We start from the raw sequence: 12,353 nt of genomic DNA, 5'->3' as shown, positions 1-12,353 counted from the left end.
CTTTCCATCCCATTAGGCAGCCTGGGAACGGTGGCGGTCAGAGGCAAAGCCTACGAGGGGTGGTGGAACCACATGTCACGGCTACTGCCGGCTCGACCCCACGATAGCCTCCGAAGGCTGACTTTGCGGCACCATCATCGGACGATGTCGACGAGTTGGGTCGCTCTCGCGGTAGCCAGATGACCTCTCTTCCTAGGATCATCGGCCATGGTCGCAGGGAGCGCGGGGGAGGGCGCTGGAAGCAACACGGAGCTCCGTTGGAGACGTTTTCAAGATTAGCGTGTCAGAGTGAAATGGCACTAGCCCGTATGGATTCACACACTCTTTATCACTTCCCCGATGTGTTTTCTAATGAGAATTTATGAGAAACATTTCACAATTAAGTTTTTAATCGTCGTGCCTCTGAGCGCTACGTGGGCATGATGGCTGTCACGTGCTTCTCGGACAGGAGCGCGGCAGCTTAGACCCCCCCCCTCGAGGAACGAGGACCCCCCCTCCCCCCCCTGCAACTGTTGCTGCTCCCGTCTGCGTCTGGTGGTTCGGCGGCGGCGGGTCTGGCAGTGCGACTGAGCCCTGGCTGTCAGGCTGTCAGGTGCTGTCATCTGTCGGGCTGTCGGGCAGCTGTCAGGCACTGTCAGGTGCCTCTGTCAGACCAGCTGTCGGGTGCTGTCAGTGCTGTCGGGTGCTGTCGGGTGCGTGTCTGACATCAGAGGGGATCTGTAGCTGTCGGGTGCTGTCGGAGCTGTCGGGTGTTGCTGTCAGACGCTGTCGGAGCTGTCAGAGCTGTCAGGCTGCTGCTGCTGTCGGACGTTGGGCTGTTGCTGTCAGGTGCTGTCAGGTGGTGCTGTCGGGGTGCTGTCAGGCTCTGACACACACCAGCCACACTTATGACATTATCAAGAGGAGACCAGCAGGACTCTACTACACATACATACTCTAGCCTCTACTCTGCCTCCCGGTCCCACCATCTTTTTCATGGTGGACGTCACCATCTTCTTGTCTGCCGCACTGAGAGAATAGCAGAGAGGCAGGGGGGAGTGCTTCTTCAGGTACACCTTGCTGATGATCTGGTAGTTGCTGGTCCAGCGGAAGGCCTCCCCATCGTTGTCGCTCGTCAGCTTGTAGTACTTGCACGCTCTGTTCTGGTAGCGCGGGCCGTCTGGGGGGGTCCCGTCACCCTTCACCTCACGGTACCACCGGAGGATAAAGAGGCCCTTGGGGTCGTTGATGAAGACCCCGTAGCGTTGCTGCGCTGACTCATCGAGAGCTGGCGCAGGTACTCTGCGCTCGAGCTGCCAGTGGCGCGGCGCGCGTCTACCGTGCCGTCGGCGACGGCCACCTGCTCGATGTTGCCAATGGCAAAGACCTTGGAGCTGTCCTCCATGGTGAAGAGCACCGCAACTGCGGAGAGAAAGAGAAGAGGGAGAGATGAGAATGCACGTCTTATGTGTGTGTGTGACAGGCGGCAAGGGCGTGGTCACCGTCATCATCATCCTCATCCACATCCTCGCCTCGCTGCTGATGGGACTTGATGAGCCGCTTGACGTGGAAGCGGAGCTTGCGATCCTTTGACTCCTCCTGGATGGAGACGTTGAAATCTGCCAGCAGCTTACGGATCTCCTCAAAAAACTCTGCGCTGCTGCCCTCCTCGCCGCCGGTTGGAGGCGCCACGTTGGCCCCCGTCCGCATCAGCTGGTTCAGCACGGCCTCGGCATCTGCAGCATCCTGTGCGCCCATGGCGATCAGCTCGGCCGGCTCAGCATCGGGTGTGCCGTTTGATCATCCTCCTTCTCTCCCGGCTCCTCCAGCAACGCGCCACCCTGGACATATAGGTGTCAGCCAGAGGAAAGTGCAAGCACGGCTGCTTGAAGAAGCCGGTCTGTGCACAGAGGTTGGCGCGGACTCCACAGAATCGAAGGCGCGGACCACATGCACATGTCTTTGCATGTAATAGTTTTGCTATACCCTCATGGGACACAAGAAAGAGGCTGCACGGCCTGAGTACGGTCTGTGCTGCTGTCGGGCTGGTCGGGCTGTCGGGCTGTCAGCGCTGCTGTCAGGCCGCTGTGTGCTGTCGGGCTGTGTCGGGCAGCTGTCAGGCTGTCACGTTAGGGCCTGACAGCGACGGGACGCCTCTGATGTCAGGCTCTGCTGTCAGGCTGTCAGATACGTGCTGTCAGACTGTCGGAGGAAGTGCTGTCAGCGCTGTCAGGCTGTCGGGCACTGTCAGGCGCTGTCCGGGGTTTGCTGTCAGGCTGTCAGACCAGGGCTCAGCAGTGCGACCGGGCGCGACCACGCGCTCGTCTCGTGCTTCGGCTGCCGGAGCAGCACCGGCATCGCCACGCGCGTACGACCAGGTGGCCGGTCAGCGTGGTACCGGACACGACTGGAGAGGCGGGCGCTCACTAGCTCGAAAAGATGGAGCCAAGGCTGTGAATAGGAAGCTCGGGTAGCGGCGTGTGTGCAAGTGCCGGTGAAGCATCGCTCCGGCGGCCCCTCGCCGCTCGCTGCTCGCCGAGGCAATGACCACCGCGCCGGCTCCGGACGCGGAGAGCGACGACACGATAAACGGCCAGCGCGTGTACGGGTGCGAGCTCATCCAGCAGATGGGCATCATGCTCGCGCTGCCGCAGGTCGGGATAGCGACGGCGCAGGTGATGTTCCACCGCTTCTACGCGCGCCGGTCAATGCGGCGGTTCGACGTGCGTCACGTGGCGACGGGCGCGCTGTTCCTCGCCACCAAGGTGGAGGAGTGCCCGCGCAAAGTGCGCGATGTGCTCGGCTGCTTCCAGCACCTACTCAGCAAGCGCGCGGGCAAGCGGCCGGTGCCGCTCGACATCTTCTCGCAGGACTACGCCAACCTGAAGGACAAGCTGATCCGCGCGGAGCGCGAGATCCTCAAGGAGCTCGGCTTCATCCTCTACAGCGAGCACCCGCACAAGTTCATCCTCAACTACGTCAAGCTCCTCGCGCCGTCAAAGGAGCAAGAGCACGCGCTCGCGCAGGCGACTGGCTGACTGCACGAGAGAGACAGACCGACGGAGCGGCCTCAGACACGCACACGCACCCCACCGCCACCACCGCCCCCGCGCTCCCCTCCCTCCGCGAGCGCCCTGGCTCCTCCCTCGGCTGGCGGCATACGGAGGGGACCGCGCCTCTGCCCCCGCTCTCCCTCACCTCTGCCCCCGCTCTCCCTCCCTGCAGGCGGCCTGGAACTTCATCAACGACTCGCAGCGTACGGACGCGTGCATCAAGTTCGCGCCCGAGGCGGACCCGCCGCGCCGGTGAGCCCGCGGCGACGAGACGCTGTTCACACCCCCGCCCCCCCCCTGCACAGGCGATCTGCTGCGCCGCGATCTGGTTTGCCGCGCGCACGCTGGGCAGCCTTTGGCGCCGGCAGAGCCTCTCCGCCCCTCGCCCGTCCCCCGACCCTGCCCTCGACCCTACCTGTAGGCATCCGCCTTCCGTCGGCAAACCTCCGCCCTGGCGCCGTGCCGCGCCCCTTCCCTCCGCCTCCACCCTCGCCGCCCCTCGCCGCCGCAGGACGCGTCGCCGCCCTGGTGGGAGCTCTTCGACACGCAGAGGCGAAGGGGGGGGGGGGGGGGGGGCGAGAGCCCCAGTCTCTGAGCCTGCTCTGAGCCTGCTCTGGGCCCTCCTGCAGGCAAGACATGGACGCGGTCGTGCAGATGGTCACGGCGCGCGCGAGCCGCAGCACACACGCACACACGCACACACGCACACACACACACGCACACACACGCACACTCGCTTCACCGGGAGACCCCCCCCCCCCCCTCTCCCTCCCCCCAGGACCTCTACATGCGGCCCCGCGCCCGCTTCGTCAAGCTAGACCCGCCGCCCAAGCCAGCCGCCCCGCCAGCCGCGCCGCCAGCCGCGCCGCCGCCGCCCGCCGCCGCGCCGCCGCCCGCCGCCCCGCCAACCGCCACCGCGCCGCCCGCCGCCGCGCCGCCGGGAGCGGGCGGCGGTGGCGACCTCCCGGGTGGCGACCTCCCGTCGCCCGGCGCAGAGCGGGAGCGCGAGCTGCGCGAGAAGGCGATGGCCGCCGCCGCCGCCGCCGCCGCTGCCAAGGAGCGTGCGAGCAGCGACGCTAGCCCGGGCGGCGGCGCGGGCGGCGGGGAGGCGAATGGCGCGGAGCCGGCGGGGCGGGGCAAGGAGGGCGGGGAGCGGAGGCGGCGCGATCGCTCCTCGAGCCGCGACCGAGACAGAGACCGCGACCGAGACCGCGACAGAGAGCGCGACAGAGACAAGAGGCGCCGGGGCGTGGCGGCGGCGAGCCCCGCGCCCTCGCCCCGCCGACAGTACCTCGAGCCCGGAGTAGGCGGCGCCGGGAGCGGGACGACCGCGACGAGGGACGGCGCGATCGGAGGGATCGCGATGGCGATCGCGACCGGCGCGACCGGCGCGGCCACCGCGGGGTCGGCCTCGACCTCTCCCCACGCCCTCGTCCTTTAGACGCGGCGGCGCGCCTCGCACTTTGTAGGCGGGAGAGGGACTACGACCGGAGGGAGGAGGACCGCTACGACGACCGGCGCGACGACCGCCGACGGTAGGGAGGGCGGGGTGCGGAGTGCGCGAGCAGCCGGCAAGGTCTGAGCGCTAGTGACGGCAGAACGTCGCGCAGCCGCAGCTGCCGCAGGTCCTCCTGAGGCACAGATTGCCTAGGGGGCCATGTCTCTGCCGCCTCTCTCGAGAGACGAGATACGCTGCTACGGTACACGCACACGCGCGACGGGGAGAGTCCGACTCTCCCCACCCAGTGCGACCCCAGCGAGAGGCGAGAGCTGAGAGAGGCGCACAACAAGGCATGAAGACATATATGTTCTCGAGGATAATGTTTCCGTTCACTCTTCCTATCGCGTATCGCTATCGGGACAAGCGACATCACGCGCAGCCGTATTAAACTAATTATTTACCATACGATACCCACACACACGGACGAGACACCACACCACACGGTCCCCTCGTTGCCAACGACGTTCGGAACTTCCGTAAACGTTGCTCGTAGCTCGTGTACACATATCGATACACGTCATCGTCGGGGGCGTCGAAGCTCTCGTCCCTCGAACATATAACACAACACAGTACAACACAGACAGTCCGGACCGCGAGAGCAGGTTAGAGAGAGAACGTAGACATGACAGGTACACATTGACGAGACACCAGAGTGCATGCCAGAAAGCGACAGTTGCGAGCGGCGCGCAAGAGTGCTGGGCCGAGAGTACACATCACGCCCCCATGCGAAGGGGCGAGGGAGTGCGTCGCGACGTAGTAGACAGGATCGGATGCGGCAAGTGCGAGGAGCTGCTAACGTGCTAACGACGAGGCGCCTACCTGCGGCGGTCACGACAGCTTCGCCTTCCTTCAGGCCAGTCGCAACGGACGCTCACGTTCCATCGGGCGGTGGGAGGATCCGCATCTCTTCGAGAACCGCAGCCATCTGCGTGACCACGGTTTCCGCGCTCAGCTGCCCCTGGTGTCCGGCCATACGCTGCGTCATGCGCTGTGACACCGCCTCCGCCAGGCCGGGCGGCGGCACGAACGCGTTTGGCCCCGGCATCTGCTGCAACAGCTGCTGCATGACAGCTGGGCCAAACTCGCCGCCCACGACAGCGCCGCCGCCGGGAAAGGCGACGGCATGGATGGTAGCGCCGCCAGCGGTGGCAGCGCTGCCAGCGGTAGCAGCGCCGACAGGAGCAGCAGGGCCACCTGCTGGCACGGCGGCAGCAGCGCCGCCGCCACCGCCGCCCGCACTCGCGTTGCCGCCGGCGGGCGGAGCACTTGGCGTCCCGGCAAGCATGTCGTCGCCGCCGGCATCGGCTCCGCCCTCGTCCTCCTCCCTCGACCGGGAGCGCAGGTTGTTCATCTTGATCTTCAACCGCTTCACCTCTCCGGCCAGCAGCTCGACCTCCACAGGGTAGCGGCCGCCTTCCGGCTCGAAGCCGCCGATGACCGTCCCCCGCCGGCCGTTGAACTGCGGCTGCTTCGCCAGGCCGACGATGACGACGAGGTCTCCCCTTCTTTCTGGGATACGGCACCTACATCCTTTTCTTGTTAAAATGAACTCGGGGGCACGGGACGCGGCACAAACGGCGCACAAACGCGAGACTACATCCTACAAACACGGTGATGCACGTAGTGACGCACATCCTTTTCCCTTTGAAATCCCTGTGTGGCAACGGAGGAGACAAACCCATGTGTGGTGGCGATCTGTGCCGGTCTCCCATCGTCCGAGACGTCCCTCAGAGTCTCTGTGTGTGGGGGGGGGGGGGGAGTGTGCGAGAGCGCCCGCGCTGGACCACAAGGACAAATCTCCGAGAGGGTGGAGGCCGAGGGAGCGGCTGGCCGAGCGACTACTAGCGGGCTTCTAGACCCCGCCGAGCAGGCAGGCGAGTCCGACGGCGTACGATAGGGGCACCACCCACCGCGACACCTCGTCGATGGCGAAGGCGATCCGCTGCCACTTACCGTTGATGCGCTTGATCTCGGCCTCGTAACGCTTGATCTCGGCCTCGTCAGGCTTGATCTCGTAACTGTCGTTGGCATCGCGCTGCGAAAGCTCCGGGACACTGTCGCCGGCTTTGCTAACTGCGCGGGGTGGGGCCTCTGCTTTTTGACCTGCCACTGCCGCCGCGCATCGGCTCGCCCAGCGCAGAAAGGGTGGCAGGAGCGACTTGGAGGTCTTGTGGTAGAGGCTGATGACGATGCATGATTCGGCGAGCACCAACGTGGCGTAGGCGAGGCTGGAGCAGGGGGTGCGGTGGGTGAGTGGGAGCTAAACACCCTGGAAGGCGGTCCCCGCGGCGTGCACACCTGAAGGCGGAGAACTGTGCAAACCTAGCATAGCAGGGTCCGAGAAAGGTAAGGGTCTGAGGGTCTTGCCAGGAGCGAGAGACGCTTGGCATGGCGCGGACCATGTCATTTCGGATGCAGCCGGGAGCTTGCCGTTGATGACAAAGTCGGACGCCACGGCGGCGAGCAGCGCCTAGGATTGGTTCTGAAAAAGCTCGAGGATGCCCCTCCGCACCACGCACCGCACGGCAGGAGAGAACAGCGCCGTGATGCCGAGGCCGAGCCGCTCGCCGCACTGGGGCGGGACGCTGAAGCAGAGGAAGCCGATGAAGTTGAGCACCACCTGCGGCAGCGAGCGGTGGGGAGAGTGTGTGTTTGGATGCCCAGCGGTGCATGGCTGTCGGGCGCTTTGCGCCGCGCGTTCAACGCGATGTAGCCGCGGGTGTACGGCTGCCAAGCCCGCTTGAACACGACCTGCAGAGCACGCGAGAGAGAGAGTGCGTGCGCGCCAGTCGTGCTTGCCGAGGTGTGCAGTGGACTAGCAGTGGCTTCTGCACCTCGTAGAGGAGGACAGGCCAGTCGTTCTCTGGGTCGCCGGGGTAAGGCGGGTAGACTTTATCGCGGCATTCGACGCCCTCGAGCGAAAACTCCTGGAAGGACTCGCCCGCGGTCTCGGAGCCTCCAATGCTGAAGCCGTCGCCCATCTTGACGGGGCGGAGGTAGAGGCCGCTACTCACACAACCGCATCGTGAGGCAATCGCCGTATCTCTCTGTACTCCTCGAGGTTGGTCGGCCTGAAGCTCCAGCTGCCAAACTCCATCGTGCATCCCAGCTCGTCGAACGGGAAGCGGTCGAGTCCTACGAACTTGCAAGTGGGGCGGAGGTGGCCGGGCCGTGACCAGAAGACGGTGCCGTCGCTCGATACACTCGCGAAGGCGTTGGAGAGCGAGGTCTGCATCGACTCGCCCTGGTTCCACAGGGTCATGTCGGGCGTCCAAATGTCGGACGAGACGTCGGACGAGGCGCCGTCGCCGACCCACAGTTGCAGCGTTGCGAGGCCACCGTACTGCGAGGCGTTCCACGCCAGCCGCGGGTCATGCCACCGCAGCCGGTACCACACGATTAAGTCGGTGGCGTGGTTGACTACGTCCACAGAGTGCACCCGGTGGAAGTTGATGCCCATTTCCACCTTCAAGCCCGACCGCTCCCCCCCGTCGGCCAGCGCCGCTTCCCAAGCAAATTCCCACGGATATGCTCCTTTGTCGTATGAGACGAGGAGGTCCGCCCGCAGGCGGCCCGAGGCGCCGTTATCGGCTAGCGCAGGCGTCGCGATGTGCAGGGCCAGCAGGCTCATCGCCAGGTTACGCAGCATCAGCGAGCCGCCACAGACAGGTGCTTGTTGGACTTATTTAGGAGCGGGACGAGCCGCCCCCCCGCCGTTTTTCATCGTTTATGGAAAGGTTGATCGCGGGCGGCCGCAGCGTCCCAAATTTAGGAATCAAGGCGGAATTGGCGGCTATACACGATGGAACATCTTTGTTTTCGGTGTACGGCTCTTACTATGCACTTTATGCGGCTCGGTCTCAGTAAAGTTTGAGCGTACCTCAGAAGAACATGCCCACACATGCGACCCCGAGATCCCGCCGCGGTACAGTACGGCTCTCCTTCTCTGGTCCTCAGTCTCGGCCCTCACTCCCCACTCACACAGCCGCTGCAGCGTCCGCCACGCCCAGCGCCGAGTCGACCACCTCTGACGTCTCTGCGTCGCTCAGCCCATCGCCGACGCGCACGAGCTCCGCGTAGGCGCCGTTGCGGCGGAGGAGGGCGTCGTGCGTCCCCTCCTCGACGATGGCGCCGTGCGACACCACGACGATGTGGTCCGCCTGCCGCGCCTGCGAGACCTTGTGCGTGGTGAAGAGGACCGTCCGGTCGCCTGCTGGGCGAGGCAAGGGGCGGGGGGCGGGGGAGGGGAAGAGCAGTCAGCGCGGCGCGAGCAAGGCTGGCAGGCAGGGGCAGGCAGGGGGGGGGGGGGGGGGGTGCGTGCAGTCGGCGAGGGGTGTGTGCAGTGGAAGGGGTGAGGCAGCGGTGGCGATGGGAGAGGGGGTTGGGAGGGCGAGCAAGGCTGGCTCTCGCCTGCCGCGCGGGCGATGGCCGCCTAGTACCACACCACCCACGGGACTGAACCCACACTGGACTCGATACTTTGGAGGTGTGGTACTAGGCGGGCGATGGCTGCCTCTGCGATCGCCTCCGCCTGCGGGTCGAGCGCGCTCGTCGCCTCGTCGAGCAGCAGCAGCGCCGGGTCGCGCACGAGCGCCCTCGCCAGCGCGATGCGCTGCTTTTGCCCGCCGGAGAGGGAGGCGCCGGCAGCGCCGATCCGCGTCTCGAAGCCGCTCGGCAGCGCCGCGATGAAGTCGAACGCGTTTGCCTCGCGGGCCGCCTCCTCGACGGCGTCCATCGAGCAGTCGGCAAGCCCGTACGCGATGTTGTCGCGGATGGTGATGTTGGGGAAGAGCGGGGGCTCCTGCTGCACCCACGCGGTCCGGCGACGCAGGTCCGCCTCGCCCATCCGGGCCACGTCGGCGCCGTCGAGCAGGACGCGGCCGGACGAAGGCACGTAGAAGCGGAGCGCGAGCGCGAAGAGCGTCGACTTTCCCGAGCCGGAGCCGCCCAGGATGGCGGTGCGGCGGCCTACACGGGACATGTCTCGGACACGTCACGGACGCGTCCTGAGGCACATGCAGCCACGAGGACGGCGCGGCGGCCGGCAGGCACGCGGAGGGAGAGGGAGCGGAGGACGGGGCGACTTTGCCGCGAGGGGTAGGCAAAGTCGACGTCGACGAACTCGAGCGACCCGCGCGGCGAGCCCGAGGAGCCAGAGGAGAGGGGGAGGGGCGGAGGCGGCGATGCCGCGGCGTCGGCGTCGGCGGGCTGCGGGGCGGGCTGCGGCGCGGTGGTGTTCGAGAGGTCGAGCGCGCGCGGCTCGAGGTAGTCGAAGACCTGGCGGGAGAGAGGCGCCCCGCTGTCGGTGGCGTGTGCGCGAGAGGGCCGGGGGGGGGGGGGGGAGGGGAGACTGTGCGTGTGTCTGTGTGTGTGTGTGTGTGTGTGTGTGTGTGTGTGTGTGTGTGTGTGTGTGTGTGTGTGTGTGTGTGTGTGTGTGTGGTGCGCGTGCGCGTGCGGTGTGTGCGCGTGCGGCGAGTGCGCGTGCGCGGGCGTGTGCGTGTGCGTGCGTGAGGTGTCGTGCGCCTCCGTCGCCGCGCCGAGCGCCTCCTGGATGCGGCTCCACTGGTCGAGCACCTGTGTGCGGGCGAGCTCGCGGACGTGTCGTGGACATGTCGGCTGGCGGGCGGGGGAGGCTGGCTGGCCGGGCACGTCGCTCGACGCGTCCGAGATGAAGGCGACGTAGAGGACGAAGGAGGTGAGCGCCTCGCGGCGGCGGCGCGGGAGGAGGAGGGTGGGCAGGGGCGAGGGGAGAGGAAGAGGCGAGACGGAAGAGAGGAAGCGAAGAAAGGAGAGGAAGAGAGGGAGGCGAGGGTAGGAGAGCGCCTCGCGGGGCAGCACGCCCGCCGCCACAAGCGCGGCGCCGCCAGCGAGGACGGCCACGTTGAGGGCGGCGTTGACGGCGCCTGCGGGATATGTCCGAGACCTGTCACGGCCATCCTGCCCACGACGAGCGCGGCGTTGTGGTTCGCCGTTGAAGACACGCGAGCAGCCGTAGATGGCGCCGTACTCGGTCTGCAGCCGCAGCAAGCCGTCCAGCTGCTGCCCGTACCTATGCGTATGCACACACGCAGCCGTGGAGAGATAAACGCGAGGGGAGGCAAGCCTTCCTGCTGCTGCCCGCACCGCCGCCGCTCGCTCCGCTGGCTGCCGTGCGACCTGGGAGACGGTTCCGAGAAGGTTCATGGAAAGTGGCGCCAGAGAGCCTTGCGTGAGAAGCTTCTCTTCTATATTCATCTCGAGGTATGACCGGGCGCGCTTGATGGAGGAGAAGCGCTGGGAGAGGACTAGGAGACCGTCTGAGTGGTCTGCAGGGAGTGTACCGGACGAGCTTGATGAGCGAGAAACACTGCTCCGCCACGCCAGACGAAGCTGCGAGCCGGTCCTGCTGCGCCTGGGGGGGGAGTAGGGCGAGGAGGTTGAGGTGGGGGGGGGAGAGGAGAGAGGAGAGGAGGAGGGGAGGAGGAGAGAGGAGGTGCGCCTGGGAGAGTCGGCGAGCTGCCATCGAGTAGAAGTGTGCGAAGAGAGACCGCAGCAGCACGCCCGCGACGACGAGCAGCGCCAGGCGGCCGCTCAGCCGCAGCACGACCGCCATGCCCGCGAGGGACTGCAGCACCTGCGCCGAGTGAGGTCCCGACACACTCGACGAATGAGGCCAACGTGGTCAGCAGGAACAGCCAGCATGAACAGCGAGGCCGGCATGAGGTCAGCATGAGGTCAGCACACACCACTGCGACTGTGAGGGGAGGGAGAGCTGCACCTGCCGCAGCACGATGTTGACGTTGAGCGAGAGCACGTCTCCCAGCTTGACGCAGTCAGTGGCGAGGCGCGTCGACAGGTCGCCAGGGCCTTGCTCGTCGTGGAACGCCTGGGCAACGAGGGTGGCGATGAGAGCAAGAGTCGAGACATGGATCAACAGCGGCTATGCTTGTCGTGCAAGGCCTGCGGCTGAGCGAGCAGCGCGTCGAAGAGCGTCGCACGCAGCCGCGCCACCAGCCGCGCGCCGCACACCCAGAAGCAAAAGCCGCGGATGCCGGTGAACACGGCTGTGCCAAGCCCGACCGCGGCGAGGCGGACGAGGGCGGGCCGCAGCGGAGCGAGAGAGCCCGCGGCGTCCGTGCCGAGCCCAAGCGCCGCGTTGAGCGCTGCGCCCTGCAGGGCAGGCAGCAAAGCGTCGCCCGACGCGGCGACGGCGAGGCACACGAACGCCGTCACGAGCGGAGCGGCGTCGGGCTTGCACAGGGAGAGGAGGGTCTTCCATGGTGTCTTGACCTTCTTTGCGGGCGCCGCTGACAGCACGGGACGGCCACAGCGGCCACAGCGCAGGCCGGACAGGCCAGATGGCCGGGCCACCACTGGCTGCAGCGGGTGTAGAGCGACCGCAGCGACATGCTTGACACGCGCATCGGCCGCCAAAGTTACGGGCCGCGGAAGAGCAGGTATTGGCCCGGCGCGCAGTGCCACTGCTGCGACGGCCAGGGTCACGAGCGAGCACATGAGGCGGCGAGAGCACCGACTGCTCAGCGAGCGCACCGCCTAAGCTTAGAGCCGACCGATAAAGAATTTTACAACAAAACTCCCTCGCACAACACGATAGACACCGCCACATTCCTGAGACGAGCGAGGGAAGCCTCCTTAAAGGCGAAAGGGTCTAGATTTGGGGCGCTCGCCGAAGAGGAGTACGACAAAATAGCACCCGTGATTGCCTGCACGCTACCCGCACTCACGGACTCCATACCCGAAAGAAAGAGAAGGGACCTCGCGGGAGAGGTGACGAGTGAACTACAGGTAGTGGGGAAGGCAGCCTCGATTGCCATACAGAC

The 12,353-nt window shown here is 66.2% G+C and overlaps 3 protein-coding genes across 3 annotated transcripts; 1 reads left to right on the top strand and 2 right to left on the bottom strand.

The window, feature by feature from the left end:
• The first annotated feature begins 2,466 nt into the window (after window positions 1–2,466).
• Window positions 2,467–4,942, top strand: EMIHUDRAFT_466351 (hypothetical protein). Its single transcript, XM_005756100.1, has 8 exons — window positions 2,467–3,005; window positions 3,205–3,267; window positions 3,338–3,380; window positions 3,454–3,470; window positions 3,544–3,584; window positions 3,662–3,695; window positions 3,811–4,271; window positions 4,340–4,942. The coding sequence occupies exons 1-8, from the start codon at window positions 2,523–2,525 to the stop codon at window positions 4,569–4,571; spliced, it is 1,374 nt and encodes a 457-aa protein (XP_005756157.1). The 5' UTR covers window positions 2,467–2,522; the 3' UTR covers window positions 4,572–4,942.
• A 462-nt stretch (window positions 4,943–5,404) lies between these two features.
• Window positions 5,405–8,182, bottom strand: EMIHUDRAFT_221874 (hypothetical protein; the record flags this gene model as incomplete). Its single annotated transcript, XM_005756099.1, has 8 exons — window positions 5,405–5,604; window positions 5,773–6,035; window positions 6,106–6,186; window positions 6,426–6,761; window positions 6,832–6,855; window positions 7,053–7,153; window positions 7,368–7,539; window positions 7,587–8,182. The coding sequence occupies 8 exons, from the start codon at window positions 8,180–8,182 to the stop codon at window positions 5,405–5,407; spliced, it is 1,773 nt and encodes a 590-aa protein (XP_005756156.1).
• A 191-nt stretch (window positions 8,183–8,373) lies between these two features.
• On the bottom strand, window positions 8,374–11,222 carry EMIHUDRAFT_360608 (putative ABC transporter). Its single transcript, XM_005756098.1, has 11 exons — window positions 11,012–11,222; window positions 10,854–10,924; window positions 10,657–10,689; window positions 10,503–10,582; window positions 10,354–10,436; window positions 10,176–10,233; window positions 10,057–10,100; window positions 9,576–9,810; window positions 9,032–9,501; window positions 9,007–9,009; window positions 8,374–8,747 (listed from the first exon to the last, which is right to left on the bottom strand). The coding sequence occupies exons 1-11, from the start codon at window positions 11,123–11,125 to the stop codon at window positions 8,511–8,513; spliced, it is 1,428 nt and encodes a 475-aa protein (XP_005756155.1). The 5' UTR covers window positions 11,126–11,222; the 3' UTR covers window positions 8,374–8,510.
• Window positions 11,223–12,353: the final 1,131 nt, after the last annotated feature.

Source organism: Emiliania huxleyi, assembly GCF_000372725.1.
Source record: "Emiliania huxleyi CCMP1516 unplaced genomic scaffold EMIHUscaffold_99, whole genome shotgun sequence".
NCBI lineage: Eukaryota > Haptophyta > Isochrysidales > Noelaerhabdaceae > Emiliania > Emiliania huxleyi.
Note: the sequence above shows the minus strand (reverse complement) of the source record. Positions and strands in the feature narration are given on the sequence as shown.